Below are 19865 nucleotides of genomic sequence, written 5' to 3' on the forward strand. Positions count from 1 at the left end.
TGCATTGATTATTTTTTGAGACTCAAGTTAGACGAAGCACCATAGATAAGATTAACAGCTAAACAGAAATATTCAAGCTACTGTATGGTCTCACACAGGGGTTTAGCAATTACAGAAAGATCTTATCTCTTTTGATGCAATTAAAAAATATCAAATCATCCTTGAATGGGATATTTCTTTAGGAACAAAGTCTTACATTGTTGTCTGATCATTGATAAATTAAATCCATATAGTACAGGGTTAAAAAGTGGTTGGCACACCAGGAAGTACAATGAGATAATAATACGCAGAACAGCTGGGACATGAGTCATGTCAAATCTACCCTGCAGAATCTCAAACCAACAGCCAAAGAAGAAATTACTCAGAGAAGCCAAGTGAGGTGTGCATGTACGGAGGGCTTTCTGTTTAGTCTCCTTTGAAGATCTTAAACAAATACTTAAAATCTTGATGTAGGAGAAGGAAATGGGGACCATAGGGACAACAACAGACAGAAAAGTTCCAAATATTCCACCGTAGTTATTCACTGTTGTGTCTGAACAGGCCAGTTTGACTAATGAATAGTTATTACAATATACTTTATCTATAATGTTGCCACACTTGGGTAAACTTACACTTGAATACATAGTAAAAGTAATGTTCATAAAAGAGTAAATCCAGGATAGCATTATGATCATGATCACTCTATTAGAGGTCATAATGACATGGTACTGCAAAGGATAACAGATAGAAACATACCTGTCATATGCCATGGCAGCTAAAATGCAGAATTCAAATATTGCATAAGTGTAAATAACAAATATCTGTAAATAACAATAATGAGCAGGCACAACATGAGTGTCTGATAGAACCTGTACCGTAAGGAAAGGCAAAACAGCTGCACTGCCATATAATTCATTAACAAACAAACTGCAGAGGAACAGATACATGGGCTGGTGTAGCTTTCTTTCCATGGATATCACCACTATAAGCATTGTGTTAGCAAAGACTATTGCAATGTACAACACACTAATTATAGTAAAATACAAGTATTTCAATAGTCCTACATTTTCATACGCAGACAGTACAAATGAAATAAAGAGTGTTGCGTTTTCCATAGTAAATGTGCAATTGTTTGAGAAGCAAGGAACACAATTTCTAATAGTTTAAAACTTTTTGTCAACTGACTGAATGTCTAATAATTCCAATTTACTTGTTAAAACACATGTTATTTGATCCTTATCCCATCTTGTATACAATACAATTTGGTATACTGTACATACTTCAGCTTAGTTTGTTAACATTTACAAGAAACCTAGTTTTCCTATTTGGAACTAAGGAAAATTCATAACCATTTCACACCTAACAGCTATTTTACCCTCTGAGTCTTACCAAGTCCCGACTCTGTTTTATACTTCCAATAGTTCATTGTCTACAAAGTGTTCCACAGAAACTGCAGTCTAGTCAGCTGCAGTAAGGGTAACTGGCTAAGCTACATGGAGGCAGCTACAGTACTGATCTTATATACTGTTTGGGAGGGACACAACCTGCCAATCAGATGGGCTCAGAGGAGAAAACCTTGAGATGGCCATGGATAGGAGGAGGACATTGTGTACTCTATTCTATACTCTATATACATGGCTGGTGAGCAGTCCAGTCACTGACCTTGAGGGGTTAGGGACAGTAGGTGCTGAGTGGGCCTAGGGAAGGTTAGTCTGTCAGTCGCTGGCCACTCCTTGAGACAGCCTCTTTCTGGACCATTTAGGGTTGCGGTGGAAATTTCAATATTCTTTATTGGGGCTTCTCAAAAACCCTAATTTACAACATGTACTTTTTTAAATTGTACTTTTAATAATGTATACTTGAAGACACAATCTTCTACTCTCAGCGATATATATTTTAATCTCCTCAATACGGTGATGATCTGTTCTCCCTATGTGTGCAACAGATACAGACTAGACAATACTATGGATGTGTAAACAAGAGCTACAATTTAAATTACAAATACAATTGTTGCCAACTTTTGTGTTCATGTAAGTATAAACATTGCATCTACTTTTAGATAGACTGTAAGGAACATCTGAAAGCAAAACTTTTTTACATTTTTTACATTTTTACAAAGGATAACAGATAGAAACATACCTGTCATATGCCATGGCTGCTAAATTGCAGAATTCAATTGATGCATAAGTGTAAATTCCAAATATCTGTAAATAACAATAATGAGCAGGCACCACATGAGTGTTTGTTAGAACCTGTACCATAAGGAAAGGTAAAACAGCTGCACTGCCATATAATTCATTAACAAACAAACTGCAGAGAAACAGATACATGGGCTGGTGTAGCTTTCTTTCCATGGATATCACCACTATAAGCATTGTGTTAGCAAAGACTATTGCCATGTACAACACACTTATTATAGCAAAATACAAGTATTTTAATAGTCCTATGTTTCCATATGCAGACAGTACAAATGACATAAACTGTGTTGAATTCTCCATTGTAAATGTGCAATTGTTTAAAAAGCAAGGAAATTACATCTTAACACAATTTCTAAAGGTTTTAAACTTTTTGTCAACTGACTGAATTTTTAATCATTGTTATTTCCTTAATACAATTTATAATTAATCAATGATCAGCTTATTGTGTTAAAATGTACAATAATCAACCTAGTTGTCCTTTATGGTACTAAGAAGGGAGTCAGTTGGCTGAGTGGTGAGGGAGTCGGGCTAGTAATCCAAAGGTTGCCAATTCGATTCCCGGTCATGCCAACTGACGTTGTGTCCTTGGGCAAGGCACTTCACCCTACTTGCCTCGGGGGAATGTCCCTGTACTTACTGTAAGTCGCTCTGGATAAGAGCGTCTGCTAAATGTAAATGTAAGAAAATGTATGTATCATAACCGCCTCATACTTAACAGCAATTCTACCCTCTGAGTCTCACCAAGTCCACTGTCTGTTTTGTACTTCCAACAGTTCCGTGTCCAAAAAATGTTCCACAGAAACTGCAGTCCAGTCAGCTGCAGTAAGGGTACCTGGCTAAGCTACATGGAGGCAGCTAAAGTACTGATCTTATATACTGTTTGGGAGGCACACCTCCTGCCAATCAGATGGGCTCAGAGGAGAAAGCCTTGAGATGGCCATGGATAGGAGGATGACATTGTGTACTGTATTCTGTACTGTATATACATGGCTGGTGAGCAGTCCAGTCACTGACCTTGAAGGGTTAGGGACAGTACTAGGTGCTGAGTGGGCCTGGGATGGTTAGTGTGTCAGTCACTGGCCACTCCTTGAGACAGCCTCTTTTTGGACCATTTAGGGTTGTGGTGGTAATTTGAAGACCTTTTATTGTGGCTTCTCACAAACCTTAACTTACAATATATCATTTTTAAATCGTACTTTTAGTAATGTATACATGGAGACATAATTTTCTATTCTCAGCTATATACATGTTAATCTCCTAAACAAGGTGATGGGCTGCCCACCCTATGTGTGCAACAGATACAGACTAGACATAATTATATTCATGGATGTGTAAACAAGAGTGTTTTTTACAACTTTTGTGTTAATGAAAGTATGAACAATCTATCTACTTTCAGATAGACTGTAATGGGTTCGGTCAAGGAAACCTTCTCCCATTGCTTTACAGTTTCTAATGGTAAGAATATTTCTTGTTAGGATCTGTTAACAGAGAATACGGCCCATACTCTTGACCTGGGGAAAGGATCTGTTAACAAAGTGTATGGTTTTATATATACAGACCAAGGGTGAACCAAATGTATATGTTACTTTTAAGATGCATGTTTAAAGTTGTTTTCTCTCTTGAACAGAGATCTTATTGGGATTTGTATTTTTGTTTGAATTGTTTATCACTTGTATTATTGTTTTTATTGATTTTATGTAAAGCACCTTGAGCTATAATTCTTGTATGAAATGTGCTATATAAATAAAGTCTTACTTACTTACTTACTTGTTGAAACATTGATGACATCTAATAGTTAACATGCGTTTGGAACAGTAACTGAAGTTTAAAGGGTCTCGCTTTATTTCCAACAATAAGAGGAGCCATGAATATAAGGTGCCATTCCATATAACAACAAACTACTTGTCATGGTTAACTAGCTACAGTATTTGGAGAAAACCTTTTACACAGCAAGGGATCATCCTTTAATTTAACTATTGTACAGTAGGGTTTTGGAGGATACTGCTGCAATGCAAGGGAGTGCATCCTTACTGTAGAAGCAGAGCCGGCCCAAGCCTTTATGGGGCCTTAAGCAGAATTGATTGCGGGGCCCATCCGAATTTGTATAATTACCATTAACATAATATATATTTTTTTTTAATTAAGCTGTAATTTCATGTGCTCTTGGGGGTCCTCTGGTGGCCACGGGGGCCCTAAGCAGCTGCTTAGTTCTCTTATGCCTTGGGCCGGCTCTGTGTATAAGTAATCATGAGGTGAAATGGAAGCTAGCATGGGTAATGTGTATCACAGTCATCATTCAAATTAAACAGTAAAGAGCCTTTTACCCTTTTTCATTTGTAATGTACAGTCTTACGGTTCCTAAACAATCACATTTTGATGTCAGATCTACTATTATTATCAATACAACAGAAAAATAAGTTACATTGTATTTTTCCTTTGTTGCATTGATTATTTTTTGAGACTCAAGTTAGACGAAGCACCATAGATAAGATTAACAGCTAAACAGAAATATTCAAGCTACTGTATGGTCTCACACAGGGGTTTAGCAATTACAGAAAGATCTTATCTCTTTTGATGCAATTAAAAAATATCAAATCATCCTTGAATGGGATATTTCTTTAGGAACAAAGTCTTACATTGTTGTCTGATCGTTGATAAATTAAATCCATATAGTACAGGGTTAAAAAGTGGTTGGCACACCAGGAAGTACAATGAGATAATAATACGCAGAACAGCTGGGACATGAGTCATGTCAAATCTACTCTGCAGAATCTCAAACCAACAGCCAAAGAAGAAATTACTCAGAGAAGCCAAGTGAGGTGTGCATGTGCGGATAGCTTTCTGTTTAGTCTCTTTTGAAGAGCTTAAACAAATACGTAAAATCTTGATGTAGGAGAATAAAATGGGGACCATAGGGACAACAACAGACAGAAAAGTTCCAAATATTCCATTGTAGTTATTCACTGTTGTGTCTGCACAGGCAAGTTTGACTAATGAATAGTTATTACAATATACTTTATCTATAATGTTGCCACACTTGGGTAAACTTACACTTGAATACATAGTAAAAGTAATGTTCATAAAAGGATAAATCCAGAGTAGCATTATGATCATGATCGCTCTATTAGAGGTCATAATGACATGGTACTGCAAAGGATAACATATACAAACATACCTGTCATATGCCATGGCTGCTAAATTGCAGAATTCGATTACTGCATATGTGTAAATAACAAATATCTGTAAATAACAATAATGAGCAGGCACAACATGAGTGTCTGATAGAACCTGTACCATAAGGAAAGGCAAAACAGCTGCACTGCCATATAATTCATTAACAAACAAACTGCAGAGAAACAGATACATGGGCTGGTGTAGCTTTCTTTCCATGGATATCACCACTATAAGCATTGTGTTAGCTAAGACTATTGCCATGTACAACACAATTATTATAGTAAAATACAAGTATTTCAATAGTCCTATGTTTCCATATGCAGACAGTACAAAAGAAAAAATCTGTGTTGAGTTTTCCATTGTAAATGTGCAAATGTTTAAAAAGCAAGAAAATTACATTTCAACACAATTTCTAAAAGTTGAAAAGTCTTTATCAACTGACTGAATGTCTAATAATTGTTATTAAGTCAATACAATTTATAATTAATCAATAATCAGCTTATTGTGTTAACATTTACAATAATCAACCTAGATGTCCTTTATTCTACTAAGAAAATGTATCTATCATAACCGTCTCAAACTTAACAAATATTCTACCCTCTGAGTCTTACCAAGTCCTGTCTCTGTTTTACACTTACAACAGTTCCTTGTCTACAAAGTGCTCCACAGAAACTGCAGTCTAGTCAGCTGCAGTAAGGGTAACTGGCTAAGCTACATTGATGCAGCTACAGTACTGATCTTATATACTGTTTGGGAGGGACACAACCTGCCAATCAGATGTGCTCAAAGGAGATAACCTTGAAATGGCCATGGATAGGAGGAGGACATTGTGTACTGTATTCTGTACTGTATATACATGGCTGGTGAGCAGTCCAGTCACTGACCTTGAGGGGTTAGGGAGAGTACTAGGTGCTGAGTTGGCCTGGGATGGTTAGTGTGTCAGTCACTGGTCACTCCTTGAGACAGCCTCTTTCTGGACCATTTACGGTTGCAGTGGTCATTTGAATACCTTTTATTGGGGATTCTCACAAACTCTAACTTACAATATATCATTTTAAAATTTAACTTTTGAAGAGGTCTGTCCTTAAACCACAGATCAGTTAACAATAATTTAAGATAATGATTACTTTATTACTTTTATACTGTTTGAAATGCTCTGAATATAATCAATAATGTTTTATCTATACCCTGCTATATTAAGCTCATGAGCAGATAACCCTTGGTTATGTCCAGGAGAGAAATATGCCTATCAATTAATGATGTTTCTTGTATCATTGATAAACTGTCATTATGCTGTTTTCTTATGCCTGCATAGCCATGAGTTAGTTCTTTGTAAGGTGCGACTAGGAAAGGCCTGTGTCACTACTGTAGGTCAGAGGTCACAATATTACCAAAGTGTATAATGCCAAGCAACTTTGAACGAGGAAAATAGAAGGAACATCAAGGCCATTTCTGGGAGCCCTATCTAAAGACCTAAACAAAAGATATCTAGCATGTATTTCTGTGCTTGCGAAGGCAATGCTAATTGGCTCGTATCCTCCGATATTGTGATACTATTTAACTCCCTTGATTTCCTGTATTCATTGTCCAATCTTCTGAGATGCTCAACTTGAGTGTATCAGAAAGCTGCACCTTATAGATCTATAATAAATACATTGATTTTGTCTTGAACTTGTACTTAGCTTGAAAAAGGTCCTGCCTAAATCAACACATTGACTTCTTCTCACGTGGAGACCAGACCCTGGATCATTGTTATACAACATTCCGGGGCAGTTACAAACCCTTCCCCGCCCTGCTTTTGGTAAAGCTGATCACACCTCCATTCTTCTGCTCCCCGCATAAAAACAAAAACTTAAACAGGTCAGACCGGTTGCGAGGACAGTCCACCTATGGAGTGACGAGAGTGTGGCGACCCTCTAGGACTGTTTCGACACCACTGACTGGCTAATGTTTAAAGAGGCAGCAGACGAAGACATAAACGAATACACGGACACTGTTTCCAGCTACATTCATCACTGCGTTGATGACGTTGTCTCCAAGAAGGTTGACCGGTCTTTCCCCAATCAGAAGCCCTGGGTTGATGCCGCGGTCCGGGCCAACCTGATAGCCCGGTCTGTCGCCTTTAACTCAGGGGACCCTGATCAGTACAGGAAGGCCAGATACGACCTTATATAGGCCATCAAAGCAGCAAAAAGGGCTTCCAGGACCAAGGTGGAGTCCAGCTACCATGGCTCTGACCCCAGGCGCATGTGGAGTGGACTTAAAGCCATTACTGACTACAAAGGGAGAGACTACAATGAGACCCAGCCCTCTATCCTACTGCCAGACGAGCTGAATACCTTTTACGCTCGCTTTGAGAGGGACAGTGACCCCCCTGCAGTGGAGATACCTGTAGGCCTAGCCAGTGGCGTTCCTACATTAACTGTAGCTGAGGTCAAGCACTGCTTCAAAAATATCAACCCTCGCAAGGCACCTGGCCCAGACGGTATATCAGGTAGGGCCCTCAGGGGCTGTGCTGACCAGCTAGCAGGGGTCTTCAGTGACATCTTCAACCTCTCCCTCAGCCTGTCTGTACTCCCCACCTGCTTCAAGAGGACCACCATCGTCCCTGTGCCCAAGAACACCAAGGTCACCTGCATGAATGACGATTGCCCGATAGCACTGACATGAAGTGCTTCGAGCGGCTAGTCAAATCATTTATCTGCTCCTCGCTGCCTCCCACCCTGGACCCTATGCAGTTTGCATAGCGGTCCAACAGGTCTACAGATGATGCCATCGCCCTGACTATGCACCCCGCTCTCTCCCACCTGGACAAAGGGAATACGTATGTGAGGATGCTGCTGATTGACTACAGCTCAGCATTCAACACCATCACCCCCTCCAGACTGGTCTCCAAGCTTGTGGACCTGGGACTAAGCAATTCCCTCTGCAAGTGGACCTTCAACTTCCTGCCGGGGAGGCCACAGGTGGTACGAATCGGTGACCGCACCTCATCCACACTGATCACCAACACAGGCACCCCCCAGGGCTGTGTGCTCAGCCCTCTCCTCTTCTCCTTGTTCACGCACGACTGTGCGGCAACGCACAGCTCCAACCTCCTTTGATAAGTTTGCTGACGACACAACAGAGGCCTTGTTAGACATAAAACTCTACTGGGGCACAGGCCCCTATTCATATCCCTTTTTTTTCTTTCAAGCTTGCTGCGCACAATGCACTAATAGGCTATAGAAACTCCCCTTGCTTAACCCACTATAGTACGACAGTTCAGTGACGCAAGTTTGATATCAGCTTTGACATTTTTTTCCCTATATTTTGAGTGCAAATACTGTTTTTTGAGCTTCATGTTTTTATGTTTTAGTCAAAATACGATGATCGGTAGGCCTCTCATTTAGAAACTTTCTTTAGTTTTGTAATGTTTTCTTACCCTACCTCAATTCTGACTTGTGTGAGTCCGACACCTGGACTTCTGTGTGCGTGCTGCAGTGGCTATTTGGCAAGCTCAGAAGAACGCGCTGACATGGAATTCTGCGGGCATCAGTTTGTGTTTTCGGTTCAACTGCTTTGATTTTACAAGCGTTGATTGGGATACTGCATTCTTTTTTTCAAACTTTAGATTTTACAGTACTGGGGCACAGCAGAATTATACTGGGGCACGTGTCCCAGTAAAAAGGGTCTAATGACGCCCCTGCGACACAGTCTGTGGGCCTCATCTCTGGCAGTGATGATTCAGCTTACAGAGAGGAGGTTGATACCCTGACATCATCTGTCTCAACGTCAGCAAGACCAAGGAAATTATTGTGGATTATAGGAGGCGGCAGGAGGAAGAGCATGTACCCCTACACATCAACGGACCCCAAGTGGAAAAGGTCAGCTGCTTCAGGTTCCTCGGGGTGAACATCAGCAATGACGTCACCTGGTCTGCACCTGGTCTGCTCACATGGACAAGGTGGTCAAAGCGGCCCGGGAACGCCTCTTCTTCCTTGGGAGAATGAAGAAGTTTGGCATGGGCTCAGTCATCCTCACTAACTTTTACAGATGCACTATAGAGAGCATTCTGACTGGTTGCATCACAGTGTGGTATGGGAGCTGCACAGACAGGGACCACAAGGCCCTACGAAGTGTGGTCCGGTCTGCTGAGTTCATCATTGGCAGGAAGCTCCCAGCCCTACAGGACACCTACCACACACGATGCCTCAGGAAAACAGGCAGGATCCTAAGAGACTGTTACCACCCATTCTTCAGTCTCTTTATCAGGTTGCCTTCTGGCAGGCGCTGCTGTAGCATTCGGTCTCGCACTAGCAGACTGGACAATAGTTTCTATCTAAGGGTCATCAGGCTTCTAAATGGACACTGATATGGACATTGATACATTTCTCACTGGTCACTTTACATTGATACATTTCTCACTAGTCACTTTACACACTGTCACTTTCAGTTCATTATTGCACTATTGCACTAACTTACCCCACTTAGGTTAGTATAGGTCTTGTATTAGCTTAGTTAGGTCTATAAGGTTATTATAGGTCATTATGTGTATTAGAGGTCAAGTATATTGTATTGTATATTGCATACTATTTTGTATATTGAGGTTTATTATCATTTTATTTCTATTCTATTCTATTTTATTTTATCATAGATATAATCCATGTTCTTAGTACTTATATGTTATGCCAGGTTGCTTGCGTTGTCTTGTCCCAAGAATTTCAGTGCCCAGTCTGACCTTATGTTGGTCTGTGCACCTGACAATAAAAAACTTGACTTGGTACTTTCACAACAATTGAGACAATTGCATCCTTCACCGGCTGGTCGAAAAAGACATTTGTAATTTTGGGAAGTTTGGCATTTAATTCAGAAATCTTCTGTTTTGAATGCCGCTTTTGGGCACCGCTTTTAAATGTGCGTTTCATTTTTTCCTACGCTACGCTACAGTTAGCTACCTATTTGCAGCGGGCTCGCCGGTCTGTGTGACCATCTGACCTACTTCGTCATGTCACTTACCTAGCTAACAAAGAAAGCACAATTAAATATACTTTCCTTTATTTTTATATCAACTCTGGAAACACAGACAAGACAATAAGACATCTCATGTAATTCAAATTGGATAAAACATTTTTTTTAAACGGGGGGCCTGCCACGCGAGGCCCCCCCGCGGTGCGGAGGCTGCGGGGGTAATCTTTACGGGCCTGATGTCTTCTCATTTCCCCTGCAAGAGGCAGCCTCATAGCTGAATCAAAACTAATACATTTGGCAGACCGGTGTAAAAATGGACCTAATCTCTATGACTTAAACGTCCTTTCAAGTTTTCCCTTCTCGTGATATTTTCAGGCATTTAGCCTACTCATATTGCATTCATTCATTAATAAAGAACCCCCTTTGAAGATTATTCTACGACGTTACCGGCAGTAGAAGATGGAATCGTGATTCAAACAGTACCATCTGCTAACTGAAAATATGCCCCCAAAAACGTAAATAAGCTTGACATTTATTTAGTGGAAAATCGCTCATTCATAAAAAGCTCACTGGTAGCGATCAGTCAGTAACAACGCAAAATGCGATATAGCCCTGTGTGGAGAAGCTGCCCCGGTAAATTCTACTACAGTACAGTACAGTAGACTACTGCTGTGTTCGTCTTGGTAGCGATTGCGTTGGTTGAATTCGATTTAACGTTCCTTTGTACGGTTTAGGCTGAAATTAATTATTTTCATGAACAGATTGACAAAGTTAAGGTTAGTAGTTAGATAGATTTTTGATTTAAGTAAGGAGAGTGCCGAACAAAATGTTCTGTCGCCGTTTGACTTCCTAAATAGCTGTGTCTCGCGTAGGCTACTGTACAGTGTTTCAGTGAGCAACACTGGTTTGAAACCACAGGTAATGATAATTTCACCCACAAATCGTTTACTTGTAATGTAATGTCATAATAAATCCTACAACGAAAATGTATTTGTGAGGAATGTTTATTTTAAGGATTGAAAACAGATGCATCATAGACCACTGTAGTATGTGTTGCCCGGGCAACAGCGGCTAATGTCATGATGCTAATACTTCAGTGAAATAGTAGACTACTGTTTCCGAAAGTAGATGTACTTCCTTAATAAAATCAGCTTATATTGTACATTACACGTCACAATTGTGTGTCATATCACAAAGAAAAATTAGTAAATAGTTATCACCCTGGCCTCTTTGCTTGTGGCGTTTCTGCAGCTGCCTTGCAGTAAAGCAGTTAGCTTAGCTAGTTATCTCCCAGAAGTTAACGAGCTGCTAAACTAATGTTCTGCTAGAGGTAGTCACGCGAGTTTTCGTGACGTTAGTGACGTAAGTAGCGTCAGTGACTGTGGCTAGCAAATTAGCCACCGTTAGCTTCACTTTTCGCCACAAAAACGTAACTTGAGCCTAAACCATGCAACGGAACGTAAATCCCAATAGAAGCAACTCAATCGCTACCAAGACGAAACTTTTGACACCTAGGTTGTCTATGTAGGCCAAATATTGACTGAGTTTTAGGGGGGAAAGAATAATAACTAGAAATGGCTGTTCCTGCGAAACAGCAGTGAGAATGCTGAAAACCTGAATGGGGATAGCTGACCATGCTAAAAAAGCTGAAAATAGTGAAAATTTAGTAGAAAGTTATAAGCTGAAGCTTCAAAGCAACCGAAAGGTATTTTTGAAAGGGGCTGGAGCAGCATTCCAACAATGATTTGAAAGGATTTACCATTACTTTTAAAGGGAGAATAATTTGCACAAAAACCTTAATATTTTTAAAAGTATAAAAGTGAGAAATGAGAAAATACCCGCAAGCTGAAATGAATTTCAAAAATGTGTGAGTCACACAAAAGAGGCAGTGTGGAAGCTGAACTGCATCATCTTAACAAAGCTAAGAGCTAAAATAGCCTACAATGTGGGAGAAGCTGAAAGCTGAACTGTTAAACAGAAGAAGTAGGCTAGCTAGTCGTAACAAGAATATTATCGTTTTAACAGATTAAATTATAGTTGGGATAGTATTAGCAGTAGCAGATGTAGCCTATGCGTTTACTCGGCTTTCTTAGTTGGATTCAATGTGTTGATGGAATGAAACATACAGCAGTAGGGCCGATACAGGAAGACACGGCGACACTTTGTTGCAGAAGGATGATGGTGCAAATTTTGTCCGTGGAGCATACAACGATTAATAAAAAAGAATCATGTAGACGTGTTTATTGAGTAATCGCATAACTAATTACACATGTAAACGGAGTAATCGTATTATTGGCATAAACCGACAATTGCTAGTAATCGTGTTTCTCATGGTCAAGTAAACGTACCAATCACCTGTGTGAGAGACTGAGTGGTGCGTGTCTGTCGTTACGGTGATGGTGCAGCTATGATTGCTAATGCGCTGAGGGCAGAGAATAAGAGAAATGTAGCTAGAATCCACACCTCAAACAAGATAACCTAGACGCAAAACTGTACATCCAATCCAAAATATAAGGATATTTTCCGAGACCGAAGACTCTGCCGAAACCAGAGATATTCTTTATATATCTGTGCAGTCAGAAATACGACTCTACCTGCAGTTTCAAAAACGTGTTCCTTTTGCTTTCCTGGTGCTTGTTTGTTTGGTTGCCACGGTGATGGCGCAGCTGTGATAGCTAACGAGCTAGGCAGAGAGAAAAACGAACATTTACCTAGCATCCACACCTCAAACAAGTTGACCTAGACGCAAAACTATACGTCCAATCCAAAATATAAGGATATTTTCCGAGACCCAAGACTCTGCCGAAACCAGAGATGTCCTTTATATGTCTGTGCGGTCAGAAATACGACTCTATCGGCAGTTTCAAAATCTTGTTCCTTCTTGCTTTCTCTGACTGATTTTACTCACCTCTCCATTGAAGTTAGTGAGAGAATTTGAAAGGCTGCTCTCGCTTCAAGGCTCATAGCTGAAAATCTGTAAATGTGAGCTCTTTAGTAGTTACATTGGCTGAAAGAGGACAATTATTCCTACATTTTAAGGTATAACTTGTTTCTGTAAGTTAAACTCTATGAACGTTAGAGGAATTTGTTTGACAAATTAGTTGAATATCAGAAAAAGAGCAGCCAGCAGAGTGTGCTCATTCATAAAAATCAAGAAGGAGCAAACATTTTAATTTATTTCAAACTGTCATAATTCAAAATTGGCTGAACATTTGAAAAAGCTGAATCATTTGGGAATAGCTGAATGTCTTGTGAACATTTTAAAGGTTGAATGGTGTCTCTAGCTGAAAGTAAGCTGAAGTAGTTACGTTTGAAAGAGGAGGAAGCTTTTTAATGATTTGAAAGGATTTACCATTACTTTTAATGGGAGAATAATTTGCACAAAAACCTTAATGTCTTAAAAAGTATAAAAGTGAGAAATACCAAAAGTCATAGCCATCATCTCCTGAAGGAGCTGAACGTTTTGATACAAAAGTTGTAGGAATCGGTTATGTATGCAGAACGAGTTAAAGGCCAAAAAACGGCGGAAGAACTAAGAAGTTGAAAAGCAATAGTGAGAATGCTTAACAGCATTCTCACAATAATAATATATATGTGAGAAAACAAAGGTTGTGCTCTCACCGAAGGCTTGAGCACACCCAATTACTCAGAGAAGCCAAGTGAGGTGTGCATGTGCGGAGGGCTTTCTGTTTTGTCTCTTTTGAAGATCTTAAACAAATACATAAAATCTTGATGTAGGAGAATAACATGGGGATTACAGGGACAACAACAGACAGAAAAGTTCCAAATATTCCATTGTAGTTATTCACAGTTGTGTCTACACAGGCAAGTTGGACTAATGAATAGTTATTACAATATACTTTATCCATAATGTTGCCACACTTGGGTAAACTTACACTTGAATACATAGTAAAAGTAATGTTCATAAAAGAGTAAATCCAGACTAGCATTATGATCATGAGCACTCTATTAGAGGTCATAATGACATGGTACTGTAAAGGATAGCAGATAGAAACATACCTGTCATATGCCATGGCTGCTAAATTGCAGAATTCAATTACTACATATGTGTAAAGAATATACATCTGTAAATAACAATAATGAGCAGGCACAACATTAGTGTCTGATAGAACCTGTACCATAAGGAAAGGCAATAAAGCTGCACTGCCGTATAATTCATTAACAAACAAACTGCAGAGAAACAGATACATGGGCTGGTGTAGCTTTCTTTCCATGGATATCACCACTATAAGCATTGTGTTAGCTAAGACTATTGCAATGTACAACACAATTATTATAGTAAAATACAAGTATTTCAATAGTCCTGTTTCCATATGCAGTCAGTACAAATGAAAAAATCTGTGTTGAGTTTTCCATTGCAAATGTGCAATTGTTTAAAAAGCAAGAAAATTACATTTCAACACGATATCTAAAAGTTGAAAACTCTCAACTGATTGAATGTTGAATAATTGTTATTAAGTCAATACAATTTATAATGAATCAATAATCAGATTATTGTGTTAACATTTAAAATAATCAACCTAGTTGTCCTATATGGTAGTGAGTCTCACCAAGTCTCTCTGTTTTACACTTCCAATTGTTCCCTGTCTACAAAGTGTTCCACAGAAACTGCAGTCTAGTCAGCTGCAGTAAGGTTAACTGGCTAAGCTACATGGAGGCAGCTATAGTACTGATCTTATATTCTGTTTGGGAGGGAAATAACCAGCCAATCAGATGGGCTCAGAGTAGAAAACCTTGAGATGGAGGAGGACATTGTGTACTGTGTTGTGTAAAATGTTTTAAGTCTTCAATCAATCTTCAAAGTCCGTGCTGACCTTGTACAGGTAAGATTCTAGGTGCAGGGCCAAAAAACTGTGCATCTTGACTTCTAGCTCAGGCCTCTGCCTGCGAAGGACGATGCCTGCCTCCAGGTGGCCTTCTCCCTCACTCCTCAGCCTCTGTCACCCAGATTTCACACTCAGGCTCAATATCTTCTATCGTTTAGTCATTCAACAGCTTAACATATGGTTTTCAGTTATATAGAATGATACTAAAAGGGGGGATTGAGAGTTTCATTTTCAATCAGATTAATCAATAATCAGAACCCATTCTCATCAATCATAATCCATCTTCATCAATCATAACCCATCTTCATAATTTCAACAGCATTTTGTAAATTTCCACGTAAATTTTATACTGTTAGCCTACTGTATACGCAAGGCTGATGAGCAGTTCATCTGTGACCGACCTTGTAAGCTTGGAAACGTCGTTTTGGCGCTGAGTTCGCTTGTGATGGTCACAAGCGTCAATCGATGGCCGCTACTTGAGACAGTTTATTTCTTGCCCACTTAGGGCAGTGGTGGTTGTAAGGTTCTCCCTATGAACCTGCACTCCAGCAGCACACAGTCATTACCAGATCAGTCCAGAGGTGGTTACAGCATTACCTCCCAGTCTGTCACCTGAAAACAACCCTGGGGATTCTCCACTGCTTGCACATGGACAGGACAGAAATGGACTCATGTTATGCGTTTCCCCAACAACAAACCCTTGTTGACTAAGGACATTAAGGCAACACTTAACAGGAAGAAGGCTGCCTTCAGGACAGGAGAAAAGGAGGAGATGAAGAGGGCGCAGAGAGAAGTGAAGGACAGGATAGCTGAGGGCAAGGAGTGCTACAGGAGGAAGCTTGAGAGGAAAGGACATCAGGGAAGTGTGGAGTAGCATGAGAACCATCGCAAGCCATGGAATGAAAGGACACTGGGATGGAAGAACACTCTGATAGGACACCGGGATAAGGCCAACAAGTTTGCGATGTGGCTTCTGTCCACTCCCCCTATCACCTCTCCTCAACAACTCTGGAGGCTGTGTGGTCCAGTGTTTAAAGAAACTGACTTTTAACCAGGAGGTTCCCGGTTCAAATCCCATCTCCGCCAACGACTCTTGTGTGACCCTGAGCAAGTCACTTAACATCCTTGTGCTCTGTCTTTTCGGGTGACACGTAGTTGTAAGTGAATGTGCAGCCAATGCATAGTTCCCACACCCTAGTCTCTGTAAGTTGCCTTGGATAAAGGTGTCTGCTAAATCAATTATTATTATTATTAACTTTTCTGGATCCTGTCATCTCATAATCTTGCCCCCCTCCTCCATCAAGGCTCTCTGACAACCTTACATTTACATTACATTTAGTCATTTAGCAGACGCTCTTATCCAGAGCGACTTACAGTAAGTACAGGGACATTCTCCCCGAGGCAAGTAGGGTGAAGTGACTTGCCCAAGGACACGTCATTTTGCACAGCCGGGAATCGAACTGGCAACCTTCAGATTACTAGCCCGCTTCCCTAACCGCTCAGCCACCTGACTCCCGCCACCTTCCAATCGCCATGACTGTGGAGGATGTGAGGAGAGAGTTGGCTGGACTACACCCAGGCAAGGCTGCAAGGCCTGACAGCCTCAGACCCAGAGTGCTCAAAGGCTGTGCTACTCAGATGTGCATTTTTCAGGTTAATTTCAAGTCAGCATTTTCGAGGTTAGCAGGATAATGCGCCCTGCCCTGCCTAGCAAATAATGTCTAGGAATGGTTTGAGGAACACAATGAGTTCAGGCTGTTGACTTGGCCTCCAAATTCCCCAGAAATGTTTGACCCAAAATCAATGTAAAAGTAATTTACACTTAATAAGAATCAATTTCTTTGTTAATAATTTATAATAGATCTGTATTGATGATGCAGCTTTTTTGTGAACTTCAGTCTGACCGTGACCTCTTTCACCAGTCCCAAGGGAAGCACCACTCTGAGGTACCCTGGGGTCTCATGAGGTCTGGAAGGACTTGACAATGAAGCAACATCTCTGTTTTGCTTTGGGCCTGGCTGGTCTCCCTGGCTGGTCTCCCTGGTTGTCAGGTGCTCAACGTCCATCCAGGGGTTGAGGACTAATGACCCGATGAGCAAATAAACATGTATATGCTCTCAGAGGTCATGATCATTTGCCACACTGGGGTATTAGGGTTGAGGACTGCTAATTAAACCCAGTTGTCCAGTTAGGCTTTGTGAAAACAAAAACAAACAGAAAAACATTTAGGAAGATTGCAACTACTTTGCAAGTTCTACAGTTGGATAACCCACTGTGTGGAGCTTTCACACAGAAAAATATGTTTTGCAACTTCAAATGAAAATGCGTGTCACTGATAAAAAATACAATAAATATTTATTTATAAACTATGAATTTTAGGGAAAAACATCAATGGCCACTGAGCCATAATTATCAGTGTTGATCTAAAAACGATCTCCAGTCAGCTCTGTTCCCAAAGGCTTTCAAACTGTTTGTTTGAATATGTCAAGCAGGGACATAACATGAGAGGTTGCCATCAGGGATTAAAGGTGGTAATGATGCTCATTAACGGTAACACTTTATAATAAGTCAACGCTTTTTGGCATTTACAAAGTATTAACTAATATTTAGTTAATTCTTTCTAAAACATTTTGAAACATTAACAATACATTATTAAATATTAATAATCTTATTATTAAACACTATGTTGATCATTAATAAACACTGTTAAATATTATGGATTTTATTCATAATACAATTCATAAGGTGTTTGATAACTGCATTATCATACTTTATAGACAGCTTGTTAATATAGTTGCAAACCAGTAGTTTAAAAGGTGTTAGTGGTACATGAGCTGCTATAGAAAGCATTAGCAAATGGTGAACAAACCATTTACATTACCTTTACAAAGCATGAGTAAATAACTAACAACATATTTACTTATGTCTTTAATTAATGTACGCCAAGTCGAATACATATGTACACTAATACTTAGCAGATATCTTAACAACTATTTTATAAAGACTTACTAATGATGCAACTTCTGATTAGTAATGCAAGTTATAAAGCATTTACTAACTGTTAGTTAAGGCTTTTGCGTGACCTAATCTAAAGTGTGAACTATCTATGCCTTATTAAACATTTATAAGTTATTTATCAAGGTATTCTTGTCCATTCTCGAACCTCACATTCACAAGGCTGAACATACGTTTCTCAAAAGGAAACAGACACAACACAATGTGATACACAAGATTACTATTTTATTGAAGTAATGACAGGCATGTGTCTTACTAACTAATTAGCTCTACTAACCGAGAGTGACAGCGGTCGATACGTTAAAACCTCAGTTTGATATTTCCCGGCATGACCGAACGGTCGAGGTTAGTAAATTGTTTAATATATGCATTTTTAACTCTTTTCATTTAAAACATGTCGTTTTGTTCAGCTCTACTCAAGTCTTCTCACGGTGTGTTTCAGGTGTTAGCACCTACTGTAGCAACCAATCTGAAATCTGAGCAACCAAACCTAGCAATCTGCCTAGCGCTTGTCGTTTATCTCTCTGTGTTCACACTTTTCTGCTCTTTTAGAAAGTTAAGAATTTCCTCGTCGCTGTTGATGTCTTCATTGTCATCTGGATCTCGCTCATTTTGAAGATGACATAAGGGCAATAAGAATACGTATCAGCCGCGTATTCAAAGACTATGAATACACGGCTGGCATGACTACCCATTAGCCAATCAGAACGCTCGTACTGTTGTTGCAATTGAACCAATATGCTGTTCTTATTGGTCCAGAAGACGTTCTCAAAAGAGTTGTTGATATGTTGCCTTGGGGATGTAGTGACGTCACCAGTACAAGTGCAGCTGATTGCTCTGACAAGATGGCGTCTGCTCCAGATTCGCCGTGTTTGATTTGGGCTCTTCCCACGTATTGTTGTAGTAACGCTATATAAGAAACCAAATGTTTACTCTTCGACAGGTCAGCAAACGCTTTGTCGCCTCAATTTGTTAAAACGATTAACAAATCTCTGCTTTCAAAGGCGTTCGCAGACCTGTCGAGGAGTAGCTACACATTTGCAGTTTATTACAGCCATTTTTGGAAAATAAAATACAGCTTTGGGTAACCAACTTTTATACCAATTCTACTGTATTGCTTCTTAATGGAAATAAAATACTATTTTATTACCCAGGTAAATAAATTAACAGCTATTTCTTCTAAAAAACAAAAACACAACATCTATAGGCCTATAGTCTTTCTATAAATGCTTAATAAGGCATAGATAGTTCACACTTTAGATTAGGTCACGCAAAAGCCTTAACTAACAGTTAGTAAATGCTTTATAACTTGCATTACTAATCAGAAGTTGCATCATTAGTAAGTCTTTATAAAATAGTTGTTAAGATATTTGCAAAGCATAGTGTACAATCTGTATTCGACTTGGCATACATTAATTAAAGACATAAGTAAATATGTTGTTAGTTATTTACTCATGCTTTATAAAGGTAATGTAAATGGTTTGTTCACCATTTGCTAATGCTTTCTATACCAGCTCATGTACCATTAACACCTTTTAAACTACTGGTTTGCAACTATATTAACAAGCTGTCTATAAAGTATGATAATGCAGTTATCAAACACCTTATGAATTGTATTATGAATAAAATACATATTTTTGTGTTTATTAATGATCAACATAGTGTTTAATAATAAGCTTATTAACTATTTAATAATGTATTG

General features: G+C 39.4%; 2 protein-coding genes and 1 pseudogene across 2 annotated transcripts; all 3 read right to left on the bottom strand.

The window, feature by feature from the left end:
- Window positions 1-155: 155 nt before the first annotated feature.
- On the bottom strand, window positions 156-2488 carry LOC134016971 (olfactory receptor 10A6-like). The gene is made up of 2 exons (XM_062456218.1): window positions 2119-2488; window positions 156-735 (listed from the first exon to the last, which is right to left on the bottom strand). Exons 1-2 carry the CDS (start codon window positions 2475-2477, stop codon window positions 156-158), a joined length of 939 nt encoding a protein of 312 aa, XP_062312202.1. The 5' UTR covers window positions 2478-2488.
- Window positions 2489-4772: 2284 nt separating this feature from the next.
- On the bottom strand, window positions 4773-5711 carry LOC134016972 (olfactory receptor 10A6-like). The gene has a single exon (XM_062456219.1). The coding sequence runs from the start codon at window positions 5709-5711 to the stop codon at window positions 4773-4775; it is 939 nt and encodes a 312-aa protein (XP_062312203.1).
- A 1584-nt stretch (window positions 5712-7295) lies between these two features.
- LOC134016973 (olfactory receptor 10A6-like) lies at window positions 7296-14678 on the bottom strand (annotated as a pseudogene).
- Window positions 14679-19865: the final 5187 nt, after the last annotated feature.

The sequence above is a fragment of the Osmerus eperlanus genome, chromosome 3, assembly GCF_963692335.1.
Source record: "Osmerus eperlanus chromosome 3, fOsmEpe2.1, whole genome shotgun sequence".
Classification (NCBI taxonomy): domain Eukaryota; kingdom Metazoa; phylum Chordata; class Actinopteri; order Osmeriformes; family Osmeridae; genus Osmerus; species Osmerus eperlanus.